We start from the raw sequence: 23,185 nt of genomic DNA, 5'->3' as shown, positions 1-23,185 counted from the left end.
GCTCCCCGCCGGCACTGCCGCTCCGCCCGCCCGCGGCCCGCGCAAGGACTCGCCGTGGCGCTGCCGCCGCTCCCGCTCCTGCCGAGCCGGGCTGCCCGGGATCAGAGGCCGGCCGGGCAGGCGGCAGCGCTCCCGGGGGCGCTGCCCGTCACTAAGATGGCGGCAGGGCGCTTCAGCAGCGCCGCTGATGTCAGCGCCGGGACGCGGAGCCACGGCGGGGCGGGCACGCTCCCTGGGGCGGCTTTCCCGGGTGGCCGCCGTGCCACACCCAGTCCCGTCCCCGGGCGCGGTGGCCACGGGCGACTTGTCTTGAGGCGCACCCACGCCGTGCAGGGCCTGAAGACCAGCGCGCTTCCTCGGCCGCCGAGAGTCGCTCCGGCGCTGCCCTTAGCAAAGATGGCCGCGCCCCTCCTCCCGCTCCATCCCTAGCCCGACCGGTCCTGCAGCCGCTGGATGCTCAGCGGCTCGGCCCCGCCGCCCAAGGCACCGCTCCCTCCCTCCCTCTCTCCCGCAGCGCCAGCTCCCGGCGCTCCCGCCGCCGCATGGCCGAGGCTACCGGCTCCCCGCGCCGCCCTGCCGCGGGCAGGTGCGGGGCGAGCGGCGCGATGGCGGCCCGAGCCCGCTGGCGGCTGCTCGGACAGGTAGGGGGAGCCCGCGGGCGGGGGGCGGCATGGCGGGCGGGAGGGCGGCGGCGCAGCCTGAGGGCAGCGCGGGGCTCGCCCTGTTCCCTCGGGCCCGGCTGTGCCCCTGCGGCGGTGCGGCAGGTCCTGCACCCCTGTAGGAGTATTGCGAGCTATACTATGGCGGGCCATGTAAAGGGGCTTGCAGCACTCTCCTTGGAAAATATGATAATAAATATATGTATGTATATGTATATGCACCCAACCCTCTCTAAAGAGAGGGGAAGCGGAGGGGCAGGCACCGATCACTTCACTTTCGGGACCGGTGACAGGACTTAAGGGAATGGCCTGAAGTTGTACAAGAGAGGTTTAGGTGGGATGTTAGAATAAGGTTTTTCATCCAGAGGATGGCTGGGCACTGGAACAGGCTCCCCGGGGAAGTGGTGTCTGGCAAGCCTGATAGGATTGAAGCCTGATAGAGTTTGGACAGTGCTCTGAGGCCCACAGTGTGACTCTTGCAGTGTCCTGTGCAGGGCCAGGAGTTGGACTCGATGATCCTGATGGGTCCTTTCCAACTCAGCTTGTTCTGTGATTTTATGATTCTAAAGTGTGCCTTGTAGATCCCCAAAACTGTCCATGGCCCGTGTTAAGGGAGGAGGACCAGCACCCCACTGGCACCCTCACCCCTGAGGGCACCTTGGGATTTTCAGGCCGTAGTTTGACACCTTCCATCGATGCCGCTGGGGCTGGTTGTTGTGGCTGACGCCTCATTCCTGCTCTTTGCTCCCCCAGACTGCCTTTGGTGGGGAGCTGGGGCGAGACGCTGCTCGCCTGGCAGTGAAAGCTGCATTTTGCTGAGGGGCTGTGCCTGGAGGAAGGTGAGGAGGAAGAAGGAGCAAGTGGTGACACCTGTGCTGTGGTAAACAGCAGCTCCTCAGCTGCAGCCCTCCACACTGTTTTAGACCCTTTCAGAGCGCTGCAAGGTCGGAAAGGATTCCTCTTCAGACGAGTGTAGGCTAAAGGCTTAAAAATTCTAGTCAGTTTCATTGGCTGTTTTTGTTATGGGATGTGAAATTGACAGCCCTCACTTGAGTGTTTGTTTCTGTCCTTTCAGAGGACATCTGGCGCCGCCTGTGGACAGCTGTCCCTGAGAGGGCAGAGGGGTGGCACTCAGTCAGTGGTGGCAGCCGGGTTGGAAGGGGCACCTGGCTGCTGCTGGGTCACGATGGGAGGCCTGGGGACATCGATATTGTACTTCGTGTGTGCTTTTGGTTTCAAAATTTGCCAGTTGTTCAACAGGACCAACTTCTGTTTTATTAAACTCCAAAGCAGGAAATGTCAAAGTTACTGGTAGGAGTATCAGGTTTGTCTTTGTAGGTTTCTGTTCTAGCAGCCTATATAAGCTGCACTCTGTGGCTGTACTAGCTGTTATTTCTTCTCAACATATACTGCCTTTGGCATATTCCTGTCTCTTAAAATCATAAGGAGCTTTTCATAACAATAGAGTGGGGTTGTGGAAGAGTGCATGTAGGTATTTGGGGAGAAGGCTTCTCTTTTTTTCTCAAACTACATGTATCTGTGACCTTTACCTCTGCAGATTCTCTTGGCTTTTCCATGTTCTTTAGCTTTTCTGTTGATTTTTATATGGTACAATGAGCAAGGATCAATTTAATCTTACTGGTACATCTGAAGTAAAAATCAGTTCTGTGCTCTTTGCTACAGTGATGCTCAGATCTATCTATGGATTGGAAGAAGGTATCAACCTCCCTTTAAATCCATTTTTAAAGGAGCACTGTCAAAGTGTTTCTTACAGTGCTTTTAAAAGCACTTTTCATACTGCTTATAATAACGCCTTACGTGAAATCAGTTCTGTGGTGTGTTTATATCTTGAATTTGCTTTCATTCAATGCATACACAAATTGATTTACTATGGTAAGGATGCTTGAGTGCATGCTCGCTGATTTAATTAAGAAAAAAAAGCCCTTTTATGAGGTATCCTATGAAGCTGGCATAAAGAAGCAGGGGTTTGCATAATTACCTGTGTGCTCTTTATCAATGAAATGTTTTATGTATGCACTGAGTTTGAAGTTTGACAATATTTTTAAACTTAGTCTGTCAGAATCAAGAAAAGTATTTTTTGCATTTAAAAAATGCTAAGGGAAGTTACCCATTTACTGTGCATTTGTAAATGACTGGATAAGTTCCCTAAGGCAGTGTTTTGAGCTCTGCCAGTCTCTGTGGCTGAAGGCATTATCCAGTCAGTAGTTTTCAGCAGGGAAGTTAGAGCAATAGGCACACTTTAGGTTCCTCCCCATATGTACTTTTGCTCCCTAGAGAAAGTTTCATGAAATTTGTAAGCTTTTTAATTTATCCTGCCTGTTACCTTCCTCTTGCTCTTCTCACACAAGTCTCAGAATCACGGATTATGCTGAGCAGGAAAGGAGGCACAAGGATCATCAAGTTCAGCTCCTGGCCCTGCACAGGGCCATCCCCAAGAGCCACACCACATGCCTGAGAGTGTGTTGTCACCTGCTAATGTACTTTAACTTCCAGAATTGAAAAATAAAAGCTAAAGTGAGGACAGGTCAGTGACACTTTTTTTTCCTGAACAGAAGCATTTCTAAAACTAATTTTCATCTCTTCCTGCTCTTCTCTCTGTGAAGGGTGCCTGTGCTTCAGATCTTTTTTCCATGTTTTTGTTAGTCTTGAGTTTGTAAAGTGTTTACAATTGGATAAAACAATTTGGTAAAAAAATTATTTGTAAAAATGAATACTATAGTCCTATGGATGATATTTAAGAGTGCAGTTACAGGTTATGTTGTAGTTGATTGTGTAGAAACTTTCTTGCATGTACAAATACCGTGTTGCAGTCACTGCCAGAGAACTGGCAGAGGTTTGTAGACCATAAGCTGTTACTGAATTTGGCTCTTAGTGCAACTAGGCCTAACACAAGGATGTACAAGTACAGCGAAATTCAGGTGACTGCCTTTCTCCATGTTGTTTGTGGGAGATTCTTTTCTAGTGAGTTTTTTTTTAAGAGATATCAACCAGTTTTAGGTTTTATAGGAAGTCCTAAACATGGTACTAATACTGTGATTAGACCAAGGGCATTGGAATTATGATCTGTGATAATATTTTACCAGAATCTTTGTAGAACATTTTTGGTGATGAGTTAAGATAGGTTTGTCACCTTTTGTTTTTATCAATGGGTTATTCTATAGCAGCAATTTATCTTTGTACCCTATTTAACACAACTGTGGTCCTTTTAGGAATAGACTTGAGAAAAAACCCCCTTTGATCCATATGTAAAAAGTACAGAGCTAGATATAAATCATGTACTATATTCTCCATTTGTACTATTTTCTCAGTTATATGTAGGGTTTTAAAATATTTCACCTGCTGTTGTAATTTTCAGATATTAGACTACTTGATTTTTGTTTGAGTCTCTGGGAAAAATGTTCTTTTGAGTATTCAAATGCTCATGAGATTTTCTGCTAACCCAGAGAATGAAATTAAATTTTACAGAGTGGCTATAAGGTGTCTCTGTACAACAAAAACTGAAAATAGGAAAGTGTTGTTGCCACTGTATTTTTTTTTTCCTTTTAGTAATGGCTTGCTATTTCTTTAAAGAAGTCCCCAAACAACACACTTTTCTGAAAATTAGGTCTTGCTGGTTTTCTTTAGTTGTCAAGATAGTCCATTTTGTTTTCAGGCACACAGCTATTACATGAAGATCTTAATTTTGCTGGTCTTTTAATTTTCTGCTTTGATATTTTTGCATTTTTCATTCATGTGTGTATTTTTCTCACGTGTTACAAGGTAGTGTGGACAGCACCCAGACATTTTTAATACTTCATGAAAAATGCCTCTCATATGATGAGACCTACCTGCCAATGAAAATAGCTCCAAAAGCAGTAAGCCTGATGTCTCAGACCTGCTGTTAAGTACCAAAAGTGTAGCAAATACAATTGCTCTGCTCACATATGTAGTACTTCCAAATATCCTGCAAAATAATGTCATGGCCCCAAACTGTAAGGCTTTTAAATGGGAGTGCATTTTCAGTTAGAGCATGTTAACACAGGTTGTGTACAGCAAAAAAAATCACTGGCCCATTATTTTTTTTGTACACATCTTGTATGCAAAGCTTTCAAGTTTCATAATTCTGGAGAGCTGTTTCTCATTTGACTTATCTCTAGGTGACAAAAACCTGTAAATTGCTGTCCTACTCAATGGAGCTCTTCCTTGTACCCCTATCAATTTATAGGCATGAGTTTATTTTCTGCTCTGGTTTTTTTGTTTGCTCGTTTTTGTTTTTTTTTTTTGTTTTTTTTTTGTTTTTAATCCATTACTGGGGACTGCATATGCACCTTAATTTTAAAAATGCAATGGCAATTATTTATGTATTCTCTCCAATGTTAGGAGAAAGAAGTTAAATCTAGGACACTTTTCCTTCCACATCACTGCCCTTAGAAATAAATCTTTTTGTCTGTCAGGGAAGTGCTGGCTGTCTTCTGAGCAATCAAGCAGCTCAAGCAGCTGAGTGCTGGGTTCTCCTGCACAGAGGGGTTGATGCCTCACTCCCTGAAGATGGCTGAGTGCAGCAGACTAGGCAGCACAGAGAGCCCACGTTTTCACTCTCCTGAACAAGTGTTTGAATCATTTAAGAAATGCAGATGCCATTCTGTCTCTGTCACTGCCTTGAATTCCTCAGTCTCTTAGCACTGAACTTGGTGCTCTCAGAGTGTTTTGGGGCTCACCTGAAGTCTGGCTCATGTGTCAGTCCCCTTGTGGGGGTCTGGTCTGAGAATATAGAGTTGTGGTGTCTGAAAGTCTGGGGCCTGGCATAGGAAGCAATTTTTTCCACTTAGGGAACTTTGGCAGCATCTCTGCAAGTGTGCAGCAGAAGATTTCTAGGCTAGGAGGAAATCTATCAGGGGAACAGACAGCACTCTGGCACCTGAAGATCATGTTTTGGGTTTGTCATTTTAATTCTACAAAAGATACCTTTGTTGTTGGCCTTTTCCCCCTCTATAGGGACAGTGAGTGGCACAGAAATTGCTTGGGGAGGGCGTGGCTTGGGCTGTGAAATTTGGTAAAATGAGAGGATGGGAAGAACCCAGTTTGGCCCTTGAATTTTTGCATGGGTTTGTTGGAGCTTGAGTTAAAAAAGCAACTTTCTGTACTTCTGAATACAGTACATTTGCTTTAGTTATTGAGACATAATTCATAACTCATTCTCTTGACTCCTGCCATCAATACCACTGTATTTTGTTCAGGCCTTTGTTATTCATAACTACTAGCTGATAGCATGTCCATTATGGTTTTCCTCTTCACTCAAAAAGGCATGGGTTTGTTATTTTCTTTCTTGTTTTATTGTTGATATTTAATTTGTTCTTAATTTCAAAGGTTCTGAGGAAAAAGCACTTGAAAGATGTGCATCTCCAACAAGTGTCTGTCAGAAGGTTTGCATCATTCAATCTCTTTTCAATAGAAGACCAGAGTACAGAAGAGGAAACTGGGACCTGGGTTCAGTATAGAAGCATCTTTTATCCCAAGTACAGTGTCTCCTTAAGGTAACCACAATTTAAATTTTAAGTAAGATCTTGAATGGGTTTCAAATATAAAACTCATTAGTCATTCTTCCACCGTTTTGTGTAACTAGGGCATAGTTTACAAATAAACTGGTAAATGTTATTTTTAGTTGTTTGTCACAGTAAGCAGCTTGTCTGACTCTTCTTTCTGGTACATTTCACTGAAGTGGCAGAGCTTGACTGAAAATACTGATGCTTGTAGCTAAAACAGAATGCAAATATGAGCATGTATTTTATATTTTAACAGCTTCCTGTTTTGACATTCTTCAGTTATGCATAGGATATAAAAAACCTGAACACAGTCATTTATGGTCTTAAAATTTTTTATGACATGATGTTATTAATCATGTTCTAAAAGGATTTTGGTAATTTTATTCAGTTTTCTTCTTAGTCCTATTTTAAAAAACTCAATGATAATTTGGCAGCCAAATTCCTACAAAATAATATATACTTAACAAAGTAATCTTATATTAAGGCAGGTTATTTTTATTAAAGAAATTGACAATTAGAAAGCCCACACGCACACAAACAGAGCAACAGAAAGCTTACTTCCCCTCCAGAAAACTTTCTGAAGGAATTTCAGTGAAGTCTCAGTAGCTTTGTTTATAACTCTCATTCATTACTGTGATTGAGAGGTTTTGTTTCTGTTTTTCTTTTCTGTTGCTTTGGTTTTCTTTTCCACGTTCAGTTTTGTATCTGTCTTACTTGGTTTGCCTCAGGAAGTTTGCAACAGTAACTTAAGAATCCCTGAATTGGTGCTTGTTCTGCAGCAGCTAATTACATCTCTGAAGGTGGAGGATTTTGCATTGTCTGCACAGTGGAAGATGTTCTGGAGAGCCCAAATCAAGAAGTGCATTTTTGTTTACCTGAGACTTATAAGTCAAGCTTAGGAATTAAGATCTAACACAAAAATGTGACCATCATTAAACTGCAGCATTTTTGCAAAGTTTTAAAATGAACCAATGAGAAAAAACCAAACTAAAGGAACCCCACAACACTACAGGCATTTTAAGTTTGCATCTGGATGTAAAGTCCAGAACAAAATTCTTTAGAGCTTTATAAACTCCTAATTTTCCATTTTCCAGGCTTACACTCAGGGGTGTTAAAAGGGTTCAAAAGGAAACTTTTCCACTGGAAAACTGCTCTTTGTAATAGAAGTAGGTGCAGTGTTTTCCCATGTATAGACTTTTCCTGTAAACCACCAGTGAATGCTGTGGATTAATTCAAACACTGCCAGTCTACATAATGCCTTTGGTGCAGTGTCTCTATTCCTTGTTTCTAGGTCCTCAGAGGCACACTGGGGATAGGAAGCACAAGGTGTTTAGGTAGAATTTGGGCTGAACAAGGCTGCAGTCCCTTACAATGCAGCCCTGAACTCCTTTAGGTCACTGTCATGGCTTGCAACACTCACTGCCACTTGATTTACTTGTTCTGGAGTTTTAAGGTAGGAGATGAGCTAAGGTTCACCTGTGTTGGCTGTACAGAAGCCAAGGATCAGTCTGACATCCTGATCCTGCTCTGGCATTTGTGTGCTTCTGTGTCCACACTTTCTAAGCCATCATTTTACTTGGCTTTCTAAGCCATCATTTATTATTATTTACTATTACTTGCCTAATAGTAGTTTAATTGATAATAGGACTCAGCTCAACTATAGACTTTGACCAAGAACAACTTTATTTATGTGTTATTTTATTGTGTTTCTCTAATCCTGTTCAGTGGAAATGCATAGATTCTGTGCTGGAGCAGGCTCACACCACATTTCCAAAACTGAATATTGAGGAGAATATGGACATTGTCTTCTGATGGGGGTTTTTATTTTATGTTTTCTCCGCATTTGTTCCTTTCCAAAAGATATTCAGTGACCTCTAAAAATAGTAATCACTGATCATTTTAGGAATAATGATCAGAACTTGCTTAGTCTTACACACTATTAAAATGTCTTCTCCACACAGAAGCAGTGACAATACATAGAGTGTACTTACTATTTCAGAATATTGCGGGAGGTGAAGAAGGGAAGGAGAAAATTCTGTGGGTTTTGCTAGGAACAAGGTATAAATAGACTGCAACAAAATTGACTTTACCATGAGTCAGTGTTAAATCAAGTTTCTTCCCCATTTGTGCAAAGGCAGTAATTTAGGGGATCAGCCTAACAGTTTAACATACATAACAAAGCAACAGTTCTTCTTGCTGAAACTTACATATCTAAAAGATAAAAATTCTTGGAGTAAGCATTCCTGGATCTTTGGAAACTGATCATATGTTGGAAACTTAAGCACTCTCTGTATGTCTGACAGTCTATCCCCGGTTTTTATCTGTCCACTGGAAAAATTTTATTTATAATAATATTTAAGAGCAGAAACAATTTAGCAAGTTAACAAGAGCATAATATTAACAATAGCTTCAGTCAGGTAAATCCAGAACAGCATGCTTGAATAGGAAAACGTTTTTATATCTTTTTGTCAGGGAAAAAAAATGTTGCTATATCGTCTCTAAAATCTTGACAAAAGTGCTTTGGAATTTTCATCTACATTTGTTTTCCTTGTGCATTAACATCTTCTTGGAAAAGCTCATTGCATATGTTCAATGTTTAAAGGGTTGTCAGCTAATATCTTGACGAGACTAAATACTTAAGAAAGTTCATAAGGTTGTTAGTGGCTTTTGGCAAAGAGTATAAAGGTCAAGCTGTATCAGTTCAAGGGCTGTCAAAACTGATAAAATTGTATATTCAGATATGCTATGACCTAGCTGGAATTATTGCTCTAGAGGGGCTGAGGACCAGTTTGTCAGGAAAATAGAAGCTTTTATAGGAACTACCAGTCATGTGTGTGCTTTTCTAAAGTTTGTTGGTTTTGCTGTTTCTCTAAATAAATTCAGGCTGGATTCATATCTCAGAAAGAAGAGCTTATGCCATGTTTTTCCGTCACTAGTTTATATTTTTCTGCATCATTCTTCATAATAAATCTTCCAAAGCAGAAAGCCAAAACTCCCAGTATATGGCAATTTTCAGCTTAAAAAATTTAAGCTGAATTTAGGTGCTGTTTTGACTAGATCCTTGCAGTGAAATATCATTGACTCATTTTAAAAATCTCCGTAACTCTTCTGGTTAAGTGTGCTTAATGAAATGTAGATTTATAATACATGGTGGAACATGATCTCAAGGTTTGTTTAGGTACTAAGGTGCTTCACTGGGGTATCTCCAGTAACTCTGGGGTATCAAAAGGGGTGTCTGGTGAGTGTGGGGTTTTGTTAGCAGTGAAAATGAAATTTCTTGTGTTAGAATCAAAAACCTCATTTGCTTAGTACAGTCTCGTCTGGATTTGTATTGTATTTGATGTCCCTACACACTGCATACTTGTCTTGATGATGTTAATTGAGCTTTATCTTTCCTGACCTGAACCCTGGATGCTCGGACAATTTCTATGTATTTCTCACATGCTACTTGATTTTGCTTCCACATCTGTAGGTTTCTTTTTGGTGTTTGAATTTGTCAAGGAGAATCTTGTTCATCAACATAGGCCTCCTGACTTTCTTGTCTGACTTCCTCTTGTTCAGGATGCACCATTCCAGAGGTCATCCTTGGATATTAGCCAGCTTTCTTGGGCCCCTCTTCTCTCCAGGTCTTTATCCTATGGTATTCTACCAAAGAGATCCCTGAAGAGGCCAAAGTTTGCTCTCCAGAAGTCCAGGGTAGCAAGCTTGTTGTGCACCCTTCTCACTTCCCTAAGGATCTCAAACTCCACCGTTTCATGGTCCTGGCTGCCAAGGCTTCCTTGGAGATTCACATTTCCCATCAGCCCCTCCGTGTTGGAAAGAACAAGGTCCAGCACAGCATTTCTCTTTGTCAGCTGCTCTTGAACAGAGAAGCATTTCAGGAATCTCCTGGAATTTTTATGCCCTGGTGTGTTGTCCCTCCAACAGCTGTGGGGGTGGTGGAAGGTCCCCATGGAGACCAGGGCTTGGGAATGCAAGGCTGCTCCTCTCCCTGTCTGCAGAGGGTTTCCTCTGTTGGTGTCCCTGTAGCAAAGCCCCACTATAATGTCACCAGTCCCTGCCCTCCCCTCAGTCCTGACCCATCAGCTCCTCATCCATCCCCAGGGGGAGCTACAAGCACTGCAGCTGGACAGACAGCACCACTGTCTCCTTAACTCCCCTGTGTTTTTATTTATAGAACTTTCAGGTGTGTTTATTAGCTTTTTTCAAGTTCTTCTTAATTGTGGCAGTACTTCACTTTGCTGTTAAAAAATTATGCATGTGCTGAATATGTGTTTTCTTAGAGATAGGAAAATATATAGTAAGTACATAGAACTATTAAAAATATTTATTTAATACTGCCTTTCTAAATCCTTGTATTCTTCATCAGGAATGTGCTTTTAAATTTGAATTTTGTATGAATAGTTTTAGCAATGAAGTGATTACAGATCATAAAGATGCAGTGTCTCACTGTGGAGATGGTGCCTGCCTTTTAGATAGGAAAATTGTTCTTTTATTTGAGTTTAAAAAGGAGCAATCAATATCTTCAAGTTTTCTATTTCAGGATATAGATTTGCTTTTAAATTGTAGGCTCATTTTAAGAAAACAGTGCAGAAATAAGTTATTTCTGTGGTAAAATATTTTCCATTGATCAGTCATTTGCTGTTTCAAATACTAAAGTACAGAACTGAAAGGAACAATGTCAGCAGGTTACAGGAAGGGTTAAATCTTTGTAAAAGGTGTTTAGTGTACTTTGCAAGATGTCATGCCTTTATTCTGAATATGAATCAACGTGCAGATAAAAATATGACAGAAACTATTAGATGATTCTAGACCTGTAGTTTAGAAATGAGAGGCATGCAGAGACACTACTTGTCTGTGCAAGCTGTGTTAGAAGATGGTATAGGACTGAATTCCATTGGCTGTTCCTCTTGGATATTTCTCCTAATAGTATTTTCAGTTTTTACAGCTTTTTATTTTAGGGGTAGTGATTAAAAAAGTGAAGGGAAACAAATTTCAGTGAATATTGCCTACTTCTTATGGACAATTCATGTAGATATGACAAACTTGCTTTTTTCCATGTATTGCATGCTAAGAGACTGTGTGAATTTAGCAGCATAAAGGGCTGGCCCCAGGAGCTGGAAATGGAGGAAAGAGATGAAAAGTGATTTGGCAATGTACTTCTTTTATTCACTGATCAAGCAATGGCTGCTCCATCATATTGCCCAAGATGTGTGTAAAAAAAAAACAACCTGTAGTCGAAGAACCTTTGTTTCAGTTTCTTGCCATATTAAGCTGGGATCTAGAACTGGAATGAAAGAGGAGTTGACTTTTTTTTGCTATACTCTGGAACAGAAAGAGCATCTGATAGAGAGCAAAGTTTGCAGATAACTCAGGTTCTTAGTGGGCCACAGTGACAATTGATAGTGATATACAACAAGCTTTTTTGTGAAGTACCCATAACAGTAATTTTTTACCATTATTCCATCTTTCATTTTTCACAAATATACTTTTAATTTGTATATAGGTTAATAGTTTATGGTGATGTATTTGGTTTTTTTCCCCTTTTCATATTATGTGGAAATGTATTCTATCTTAGATTTTGTAGGTTTTTAAAGTTAATATAGGCACATACTTACTTGTGTTATTTTTCATCACTCAGTTTAAGAATAATATAAAAGGAAAGAAGGAACTTACTTTTGTTTCATTATGGTTGATGAAGCGCATGCCTTAATAGTCACCTACTGAAAGACTTTTTTTTGTACTACCCGTAGCTATTTTTATATACATGGAAAAGTCTGCACTTATGTTGCCTGAATTGGAGAGGAAGGAACATTAATATATTTAAAGGTTGATCTCACTCTCTCTGACTTCATCCAAAGTTGATTTATTTGTAGTTCAGAGTAAGGAATTCTTCTTTGCTTTGTATCAGGAGAAACATGAGTTGAATTAGTTTATTGTTCATAGATTTGTCTTCTATTACTCACTGCCTCAGGCATAGAAATTTTTGCCTGTTGTTCCTTGGAGACTTATTATAAGAACACTGTGAATCAGATTAACCACGCCAGCTTGAAATTCACTTTTTCCATGATGCTTACCTGTGCTTCTTTGAAGGACTTTGTTGATCTCAGCAATCAGAGCTTTGAACTTTGAACTGAATGACATCAGTGACATGTTCTAAAGAACTGAATACTAACGTTCTTCCGTATTTTGAGATACTTGTGGAAATTATGGGAATTTAAGGGTTGGGGTTTAATCCCAAGCTTCTGTGATTCCTTGACTTTAATAATTCAGTGCACATGACACTTAAGACTCTGTCAGCTGCACTGGGAAAGCTGTGATGGTGACAGGCACTCATGAAAGCAAGATGTGCTGTATCTTGGCAGTTTTCTCTGGCTTTGCTGGTGGAGGAGCAGCTGATGGGATGGGACAGTGAAGCAGCAGCTGCTACAGAACTGCTGAGGATGCATGTGCAGGGCAGTGGGTCCCAAACTACAGGCGCTGGTTTTTAGGTGCAGGACTGAGTAGCACACTGTTTATGGCAGAATTTGGGGTTAGAGAACACCTGTGTTTACAGGTGCATGTAACTTTAAGTCTGTGAGTAAGGGCTGTGATGGAAGACTTGGGGAATGCTTGGTGCAGAGTTTGTCTGCTGGTTCCACAAGTACAGATCTCCAAATGGAGAAACATGGCTATTGCTGTTTGGAAGTGTGTTTTCCTGAGCTGTCCCTTTCACAAGTAGATCAGCTGTTGGCATGTTGCTTTCTTCCGTCCTAAAACTTGTCTGCTGGAAGAGATTATGCTGAATTCCTCAGCTTTTGGATTCCACAAATTTTAAGCAGTTTTGGCTAGTGCTGTGATTTTATAATTTCTCCTTTTTGTGTTTCCCTACCTTTTGACCCTTAAGTATATGAATTGTATTCTTTTCTAGACCCGGACACTTCACTTACTTCTGTTTTTCTTTCTTCATTCTGTTAACTACTGGTACTAGACTACTAAATTTTTATTCTTATCTTTGTTTGTTTCACTTGGAGAGTTACATAATAAATCTCCTTTAGATATGAACTATGTATATTTAGAAATCGAGGGGGGGAAGAAAGAAACCAAAACGTTATCCCAAGACTACCCTGCATGCCAACAGAGATTAAAATATTTCTTTACTTCCTCAGCATCTCCCACCCTCCATTTGCATTCATTTAGAGATAAGACATTCACTGTTGTGTAGGAGACCCCACCAGCCCCAGACATAGGCAGAGTTACAGAGTTTATAGAGTTCTGAGGAGTCAGCAGGGGAGAGTTTAAAGGGCACTCTGTGGATGGTAGAACTACCAAACCTATCTCCTTTCTTGTTAGTTCTCTTGCACCAGCTCTGTTGAATTGGGTGTCCAATTTGACGGAAAACAAACTCGCAAAAAAGAACTACATTAAAAATCCGTATGATCCATCAGCATTCTTGCAGACTTCCTCTGCAGAGAAGGCATGTAATTTTGGTTTGGTTTTGTGTACCTGGGAGAAGAGCACTCATGTCCAGCTGAATCTTTTGTAACATCTCTCATGGAGTTCTTTGCGGCTTCTGATGAGCTCAGTTCAGTTTGTTAATTTGATTTCCATTTAATTTTCATTTTTTAAGAATTCGTCTAGTTGCTGTTTGGTGCTTTTCAAAATTTAACTTGTTAATATTTATTTATTTAATGGTTATGCTTATCAGAAGCTATAAATAGTGGGCTTTTTACAATAATTATGCAATTCCATGTTTGCAGAAATTGCAATTGATTTTTTCCCCCCATTCTTACAGCAGTCTTTCTTCAGGAAAGAACAGCTGAGGCAATGAGAACTAATTTTGTAGGTGCTAAAATTCTGGGATTTATTGCATTTTTTTTAGTATTTCAAATTAATGTGTTCCCAAACAGCCTTAGAAGCTATATTTGAAGCATTATTAAAACCCTATATTTTCATATTTTGCTGCCTTGCTGAATTCCTTTTAGATTTTCTTTCATGCATTTGTGAAACAGCTGTGTGATCTGATTGTTGTAAAGTGTGAGACTAATATTTTGTTCATTTTGGGCTTAGATTAGTTTGGAATATTTAAAACAAAATTAGATGCTTTTTTATGTATGTACCACTGCCCATTTGAAGGCAAATCTTAGAATAAGTACCAAAACTGAATAAAAATTTACCTTTCTGCTGCTGTCAGTGTTTTGCTCACTGCATTCTAAAATTTGCAGTTGGTGTATGAAATTTAGGTAATTAATTATCCCCACTTTCAAATGTTCATTTCTTATGGGTTATGCAAATGTAAAACCAAAAACAAATGCAGTTAACTGAACACATTAATTAGCATGGACCTAATTAAGTGTTCTTGATTTTGTGGGAGAAAATAGGAATGTGCATACAGCTGCTGTTAAAAAATACTTTATGGATTTTCCCTTTCAAAGAAATTGATTTACCAAAGTTCCTCCTTTCTCTGTGTAACATCCACAACTAAATAAAAATTGATGCTCCTTCATAATGTTTTCCTGCTGATAGTAATTTCTGAGAAACACAGTCCTCCTGATTAATGGATTTCAGTGCTGGGACTTTGAAGACTGGTGATTGTCCCCTTGTTTTCCCCCTGGTGGCTACAGTAGTACCTGTTTGCTGCTTCACTGTGAAAGGGGATGGTGAGAAGTGAATGCATACAGTAAATCTCTTTTTTGAAGATTTTTTTTGATGGTTTATGTATTAGTAAAGTTGCTTTTTTTGTTTTCTTCCAGATTTCACAATGGCCTCTTAAATGTTAAAGATGTTCTTACAAGTTTTGACAACACGGGGAATGTCTGTAAGTCACTGTTTATTTAAGTACAATACTATGTTGATAAAAGTCTAACTGCACCAATATAAAACATTTCTGTATGAGCCCTCAATAACCATTTAATTTAGCTGGGTCAGGGTTACCATAGCATTACAGTTTTATGTAGCACCATTGTTTGTGTTGGATACACCCTTAAGTTCTCCCAGTGCAGGTTATTTTTGGTTGTGGCTATGGTGGGAACATTAGAGCAACTGGACTGGAGTGGATAAAACATTAGTTTAGCCCATTGATTTGTGTTGGCCAGGGGCCAGCAGTGGCTGTGTGAGGGACAGCAGTGCAGGAACATGGGAAGCAATCAGGGGTACTTCTAGCTTGGAGAGAACAAACTTGAACCAGAGAAACACAAAAGAAAGCACTCAGTCAAGTTGTGAAATTCCTCCCTACAGAATGTTTTGGATCCTAAAACATGAAATAAATTCAAAAAAAGAAGAAAAAATTGTGCAAGAAAAATTTATTGTGACTATTAAATATACAGACATCACTTATGGCTTAGGAAGTGCTGGGTGTTAGGAGAATTAATGGGGCAGTGGGATGATATGTTTGTCCTGATCTTTCACTCTTGTCTAAGCATCAGTTACTGGCTGCATTAACCTGAGGCAAGATGAGCTCTAAGTGGGCCATCAATGTCTGACCCAGTATGGCTCTGCTTCAGTATACTTATTAATAAAATTATCTATGCTATTAATGGACTTGAATTATCAAATTGTGGTAGGTGGTGGAAACAAAGCTGAGCCAACATTAAAACATTTTTGAAGTGATGAGTAATTACTATTATATAATTAACGTTTAGAGATATACATGTAATTGTTGTTTGGTTATTTGCCTTATCTTTCAGCTTGGTTTGTTTGTTTTCAAAGAAGAAAACTGATAGAATAAGTTGGTGAAGTTTGCCAGATGTTAAAGAAATATACACATATTTCCCCCCCCCCCCCGCCACAAGCCAATGATATAGAACTGTTTTGATATATATGTTTCATCTCAAATTTCCAGTCTTAGTATTCCAAAGCTATGTTTTAATAAACATTAATTCTATTAGTTCTAACTATATAACAACTTAAGTATTTCTTTTGAACAGCAGAGAAAATACTTTCTGTGTGTGTGTGTCTAAATGTGCTTCAGGTAATGAATCAGTACAGTGTAGTATGGTAACAGGATTTCTTGTTCTTTGTGTGGGTATTGAGTTTGTACTCAATCTACACAGATTTCCTTGTTAACACAAAGAATTTATTCTGCTAAAGTTCTGGTATGCTTTCCTATTGATAGATGTGTTGTCAGCTCCTCTTCCAGTATTTCAGCTACTTTTTTATTGATTGCAGATGGTGGAAAGAGACTTACACTCTAATGGGCACACCACCAGTGCTAACACAGAGTAATATGATATTTGTGGTTCTCACTGTTTCTCTGTTTATACAAAGATTCACATTTGTCCTTTTGGATTCAGAATTGCTTTGAGGGTTCATGCCATGCTATTATATACAGCGTTTGCCAAGTCATTTCCAGATTCACTGCTTCCCTATTTTTAAATGTCTTTGTCTGTGTCTGTCTGTATGGATCTACATATTACTGATTTATGCCTGTTTTACTATGCACTCTAGATTACACTCTATTAACATAACTGTAAAATTATCATCTTCTGGCAGCAGGCACTACTGGCTTGGAGTGCAAGAATCACACTTTTTTGCTACCACCTGTATGGAATAGATGTTGTCAGTATCCAAGCCAGAATAACTTTGTGCCTGCTACACCATCATAGTGAAGTTCTCCCAGTCATATGTTTAGTGAGCTGCTCTGTTTGGGTCATAACTGAGGGAATTTCTGCATACTCCCGTTCTCCCTTAATTCAAATTGGGTCTTTTTTTTTGCACTTTTCCTGTGTATTTCTTGACTCTCTTTGTGTTACCCCTCTTTGTGTGGAAATTATGAGGGTGTTGTGTTGCCTCCTTTTACCCCCAGAGGTAACTACTGTTGTCTTTCTAAAATTAGGTTGACTGGTTTTTATAGTTGCTGTAGTGTTCTACAAGAACTTTTTATTATCAAATCATAGTGTATTCAAAAAACCCCCAGATATTTCTGAAATAATCTTTGACAGTATCAGATTATTTCTCCTGATATTTAATACTAATGGAGCTAGCCAGAAGTCAATGTGCTATGTTCTTTTGGGGCACACTGCATAGCTAGCATTTATTTACTGGCCACTAAACTTCACTTAAATGAAGTTTAAGGTTTAATGACTTGGACTGACTTACCACAAAACAGGGAAATGTTTTTGTGTTCTGAGTGTTTGTTTTGGTTGCCATACTGAATACTTACCAGCAAGATTAATGTTTTTTCTAGAAGTTAGTAGAAATAATGAAATAATTTTGTATGAAACAGATTAGCTTTTGTAAAAACTTCACTTTGTTTTTAAACATAATAATTTTTTCGAATAACACGGTTTTTGTAGTTTGGGGGGAGTTTTTTTGTTTCTTCTAGTGAGTACTTTATGTTAAAACAAGCTCTTTCAGGGACTGTTTCTATGGTCTTTCTGTTTGCCCTGCTGATCTCTGTGCTTATGGTTTTTGTCAGCCACATCACTGTATGCCATCAAAAGAGAAGTGGTAGAGCAGACTCCAGTTAGTACCACTGTCTCCATGCTCCCAGTAGGTATCAACTCAGTACAAGATGTGCCACTAGCTGGCAGCATTATATAAAATATCAATAAGCAGCTTTTGAGGAGTACTTGTGATTGCTTCCAAAAATGCTGCCTTACACCAGAAAGACTTCTAGATAAAAGGGGAGCCAGCTGCAGCAGCTGTCAGTGGTGTATTGCAGGGTCCCAATTGTTAACTTTGAAAATTGCCTCTGCACAATGGCTCGTTCAAACTTTGTATTTGTATACCTACACTTGTATTCTGCCTTTTAAAAAAAGATTTCTGAAGATGCATTTGCACTATAGGATTGCCACTGTGAATGAAAATTCACATTACAAGTTGCAATGGGTTTTCACTTTCTCAGAAAAATGTGGAAGTTTTTTTCTCTCTGCTCATCCTTTGTGGGAGAGTGGTTTCCACATGAAAACTCTAAATGAATTCTCCACACAGACAGGATGCAGTGCTAAATGCACTTCCTTCAGCTTTAATTCTATGCATAAACAGGAGGCAGGGAAAAGAGGACTGGAATGAGGGAAAGGATCAGTCTGTTCGTTTTAGACAACAATATGCCATCTGTTAAAGAGAGGGTACAACCTGACACCATCTCTAGTCCTGAGACAGTCCTTTAAAAGAACTGATGGATCCCAGGCAGAGGGTTTGGTGGTGGCATTATGGGATAGCATCAGCTGGCCCCTGGAACCACATGCTCATCCTGGCAGAAGAAATCCAAAAATTAAGGAAAATTCTGCAGGGATGAGCTTTTGAGAGTGCCTCCTTCCCTTGCCTTTCCAAGTGTGAGAAAGCAGTTATAATGAAGTGCTTATGACTCTATCCCAGAAGCAATCATTGCAGATTATGTAAACATTTAGATTAAGTGAAATGAAAAGGGCCAAAATAGAAACCTCTTTACTATTTGCCCCCAGTCTAAGCGAGCTACAGGCTGTGTAAAGGAGAATTTTAATAAGTGAAATACAGCATATTTTGGAATGTTCATCTAGTAGGTTTTTGTCTGATGTTATCCCAGAAACAAGATATTCTAGATGCTCAAGTAGTATAAAATTGAAAATATACTATATGTAATAGCAAAACATTTTATTGTAAACTGCACATAGCATTAGTTAATAATTTAATTTTCAAGAAACAACATGTTCAACACATACTCATTTTATTTTCTACTTGGCTAGGTGTACAATTATATGTTTTGGAACTAAAAGAGCAGCAGAGGGTGCTACAGTTACAGAGCTGCCCAGGCACACACTCCAAAATTGTTGCTCCTGTAGGCAAGTAGATCCTGTAAACTCTTAGGCTTTGCATTTGGGATAGATGTAAACAGGATAGTTTTAAATTCTGTTGCTTCTGTTTATAGAGGAAAACAGCTAATCTATGTGAAATCCAGGAAAAGTAGAATTATATACTCCCTCCTTTCTTGATTTTTTTATTTTAATAGTTTAATTGGTGGAAAATGTTACATAATTTCATGAATTTCATCAAAACATAGTGTCTGGCTATAGCTACTGTTTCAAAACACTTACTTAACATCTTTAGAGCTGTTTTAGTTTATGATAATTTTACATTTAGAAGTTCTAGTCTCTGCAACAAGTTTTTTTTTAAAAAATTTGTTATTTATGTTTTTTAAAATATGTTTCCAAAATAAATAAGGTAAACTGAAGGATATTTTTGCCCTTCATATAATATTTTTCATGAAAATAACATAAGAGAATGATTTTTTTTCTTAACTTTCAAGCTTGTGTCGAGGTGTTTTGGAAACAAAAATCAAGAAGGAAACAAATTATTTTTTCTGTTTAGATCTCACCTTTTTTCAGTTTATATTAGTTTTAAAATGATACTAAAAACTGGTAATTATGCAACTTCATTTAAAATTTACTTTAAAAATATTTTAAAATTTTCTTTAAAACAAAGAACCTATTCTTCTTTCCTCCATTTTCTCAAATAACTAAAGCAAGAAGAATTCTGGTGGTATATGATGATGGGTTTAGGGAGCTATTTGTTTCTTCAGAGCTCTCACTGTGTGCCTCAGATATGTGCACTCCTCAGTGGAGAGATGATGGCAGCTACAGAATGATCATGCTTGGAAGGATAGATGCCATAAAGTTACCTGGGGACAATCAGCAGATGACATCCTTTATGGCAGCAGAGGCACTCCTGTGTTGCATGGAATGTTACCTGGAATCAGGCAGGGAGCAGAGTGCAGTTTTCAGCTGCTGCTGTGGAAGTTTCCCACATTGTTTTGAGGAAACATCTGGTGATCAGTGGTGAAAAGCCTGCCAGCTGGAATATGCTTCCTGCCTCTCCATGCCTCAGTCAGTATTCTCACCTGAAGAAACTGCCACCCATTGTCCTCTCAGCCTTCTCTCATTCCTCTGCTGTGGCAGTTTGAAATGATTTACCATGGCAGAACCTCAGAGCCCTTTGGAGGTCTTCAGCAAAAAATAAATTGTCCGGAAGAGTGTTTGAGTAGCAACGATACGTGTAGTTTTGAATGAAATATTTTACTTGTGATACCTACAATTTACTATTCACTATGCAGCTTCCTTTTAAATAAAACATTTCATGATCAGGGTTAAGAAAAACCAGCTGTTTCCTCCCTCCCTCCTTCATCCAATTAACTTCAAGGATTCAGTTTACAGCATCATCCCAAGCAGTCATGTTGACATAACCCACATAAGGCATATGGAATGGAGCAGAAAATAAGTATATGGAGAGAAGCAGGCACCATTTAAATTACTCTTGCTACCAGAATTGTTTTTATGAGGTTGTTCTCTGATGGAACATCAGTGATTTTTCTGTTTTAGGTACTGTCCTGAAATATTCAGCTTTTCCCCACTCACTAAAATCTTCTATCAGGAACCTGTGTGTGAAAAGAGAAGTCATAACTGTGATCAGTTTCCCTTTCATCTAAAGTACTTTTTTCCTACTATGTATTCCAAACATTATCTGTCTTTTTGCCCCTGCTTTCAATCATGGCACTAGCTTAGAGAAGTGGGAGGTGAAGAAGCCCAGTTCAGCCCTTCTGAGTACCCTCTTTCTTGCTGGGTCAGATTGAAGTTTTGGTAGGAACTGGTTCTCCTGTTCAGGTTATTCCAATGAGAACCTTTTGGTAAAAATATGTGAATCTCTCAGAGCAACTGCAGTTACTTTTCTGTGTTGCTGAGCAGTTTTTTGTACCTTGGCACTCTGATTAGCTATATTTTGGCATCATCTGTTGTCTTAATCTTTAAAAAGTAGTTGGCACTAGTAGGTTTCTAAGTGTACTATTCGTGCTAATCTTCTACAATGTGAAGTATTTTTGAAAGTATTCCATGTATTCTAAATGGATTACCATGAGAAATTGGATATTTTGATTTACATTAATTAAAACTATGAAAGTATAGTATAACAGAATCACACAATTTTCAAGACTGGAAGAGACCTATAAGATCATCTAGTCCAGCCGATGTTCTAACTGTTCAACTAGATCATGGCAGCAAGTGCCACATCCAGTCTTTTTTTGAATTCTTCAAGGGATGATGCCTCCACCACCTCACTGGGTAAATGATTCCAGTTTCTGACCACTCTTTCTGTGAAGTATTTCCTTCTTACTTCTAACTTACATCTAGCTTGACGCAACTTGAGACTGTGTCCTCTTGTTCTATCTGTTGTCGCCCGGAGAAAGAGGCTGACCCCCAGCTCACTACAGCCACCCTTCAGGAAGTTGTAGAGAGTGATGAGGTCACCCCTTAGTCTCCTTTTCTCCAGGCTGAACAACCCCAGCTCCCTCAGATGCTCTTCATATGGCTTGTGTTCCAAGCCCCTTATTCGTTTCGTTGCTCTCCTCTGGACACGCTCAAGTAACTCGACGTCCCTCCTAAAGTGAGGCGCCCAGAACTGGATGCAATACTCCAGGTGAGGCCTCACCAGTGCCGAGTACAGGGGAAGAATGACCTCCCTGCTCCTGCTGGCCACTCCATTTCTGATACTGGCCAGGATGCCATTGGCCCTCTTGGCTACCTGGGCACACTGCTGGCTCATATTCAATCGACTGTCAACCAGCACCCCCAGGTCCCTTTCCACCTGGGCGCTATCCAGCCACTCCATCCCCAGCTTGTATCGGTACAGGGGATTATTATGGCCGAAGTGCAATACTCGGCACTTGGACTTATTGAAGCTCATCCCGTTTGATTCTGTCCATATGTCCAGCTGTTCCAAGTCTCTCTGAAGAGCCCTACACCCCTCTAGTTGACCTACACTCATTCCCAATTTGGTATCATCAGCGAAACTACTAATAAAAGACTCTAAGCCCTCATCCATATCGTCAGTAAAAATATTGAACAAAACTGGTCCCAACACAGACCCCTGAGGGACACCACTGGTGACTGGTCGCCAGCTAGATGTGACACCTTAAAGTAGGTTGGTAGAAGGAAATTGTGAATGATTTTAATTAATTTTATGGGGTTTACTTCTGCTTTAGGCAACTTATCTTAGTCACGTCTTTAACTGAGATAGGGCAGGATAATGGTAAGCATCCCTTTAAGTTGTGCTCTGCTATTATTCATCTTAGTCTTTTAAAACATTTTAAAGTTTTCTCTAAAAACATTTCAAATTTGAGCATAATTGAAGTAAATAGTTTCAAATGAGTTTGATGTGCACTGGGTTGTTACCATTTGTGGGGAACTTGCATGCTTCTTTGTAATAATTCACTTTATTCTTACAATTCCTTTCACTTGCCGTGTTCTAGCCATGCTTTCAGTGCTGCTTTTTTTCAGGGCTGAGATCTCCCTTCTGTTGGACACCACCACCTGATGCTGGTCGTTTCTGACATGCACATTGGATGGGCATTTCTCTGTACTGTGTTATAGCCCCATCAGTGGCTGAGGTGTGGAGGCAGCAAGGACAGTCCTTGTTATTTGTTTTGTTCATACAAAAGCAGCTGAAATGTTATGCATAACTTGAACCTTGTTTTGGTTTTGTTTCAAGTTTGGTTTAGAGAACTTTTGAAAAGTTGCACTGTGTTTAATTTTAAAAAATAATATTCAAATGGATCAACTCATGTCTTCTTTTGAAAATGTCACAGTAAAAGGTTCCAATTCAATTTAACACCAATTCCTAAAATTGTATTAAAAAGACCCTACTTTGAGTAAAATATTTCTGGAAGAATATGAAAATTGGAAACCTTTGGTGGATGTATCCATTTGAAATGTTTTGTCTGATTGTTGCATTGTGATGATAGTTCTGACTGAAAAATATGATGAAAACTGATCTACATAGCAATGACCAGATGAAAATGGAATGTAGATCTAGTATTTAAAATTAGTAGTGTTGAAAATTCAGTGTAGATTCTAGTATTCTAGTACTTAGCTTCATAAATTAAATACTGTTATTGAGAGTATGTACATTTAAATTAAATTATATCAGGTTGAAGATATTCTTTTAAAAATATTTTTTGATAATGTGGAAAGAAGTGGATAAGACTTTATTTCAGATATATAAAGAACTACTTTTTGGTAAGCTTAGTGAATTAAAAGA

The 23,185-nt window shown here is 39.5% G+C and overlaps 1 protein-coding gene across 1 annotated transcript in view; it reads left to right on the top strand.

Moving 5' to 3' along the window:
* Positions 1-457: 457 nt before the first annotated feature.
* Positions 458-23,185, top strand: part of CAMKMT (calmodulin-lysine N-methyltransferase) — a 212,880-nt gene continuing 190,152 nt past the window's right edge. The window contains exons 1-3 of the mRNA XM_063152066.1: positions 458-641; positions 6,027-6,193; positions 14,935-14,999. Coding sequence (XP_063008136.1) covers positions 543-641; positions 6,027-6,193; positions 14,935-14,999 — 331 coding nt within the window. The 5' untranslated portion in view covers positions 458-542. The remainder of the gene's footprint in view (positions 642-6,026; positions 6,194-14,934; positions 15,000-23,185) is intronic.

Source organism: Melospiza melodia, chromosome 3, assembly GCF_035770615.1.
Source record: "Melospiza melodia melodia isolate bMelMel2 chromosome 3, bMelMel2.pri, whole genome shotgun sequence".
In the NCBI taxonomy this organism is placed as follows: Eukaryota; Metazoa; Chordata; class Aves; order Passeriformes; family Passerellidae; genus Melospiza; species Melospiza melodia.
Note: the sequence above shows the minus strand (reverse complement) of the source record. Positions and strands in the feature narration are given on the sequence as shown.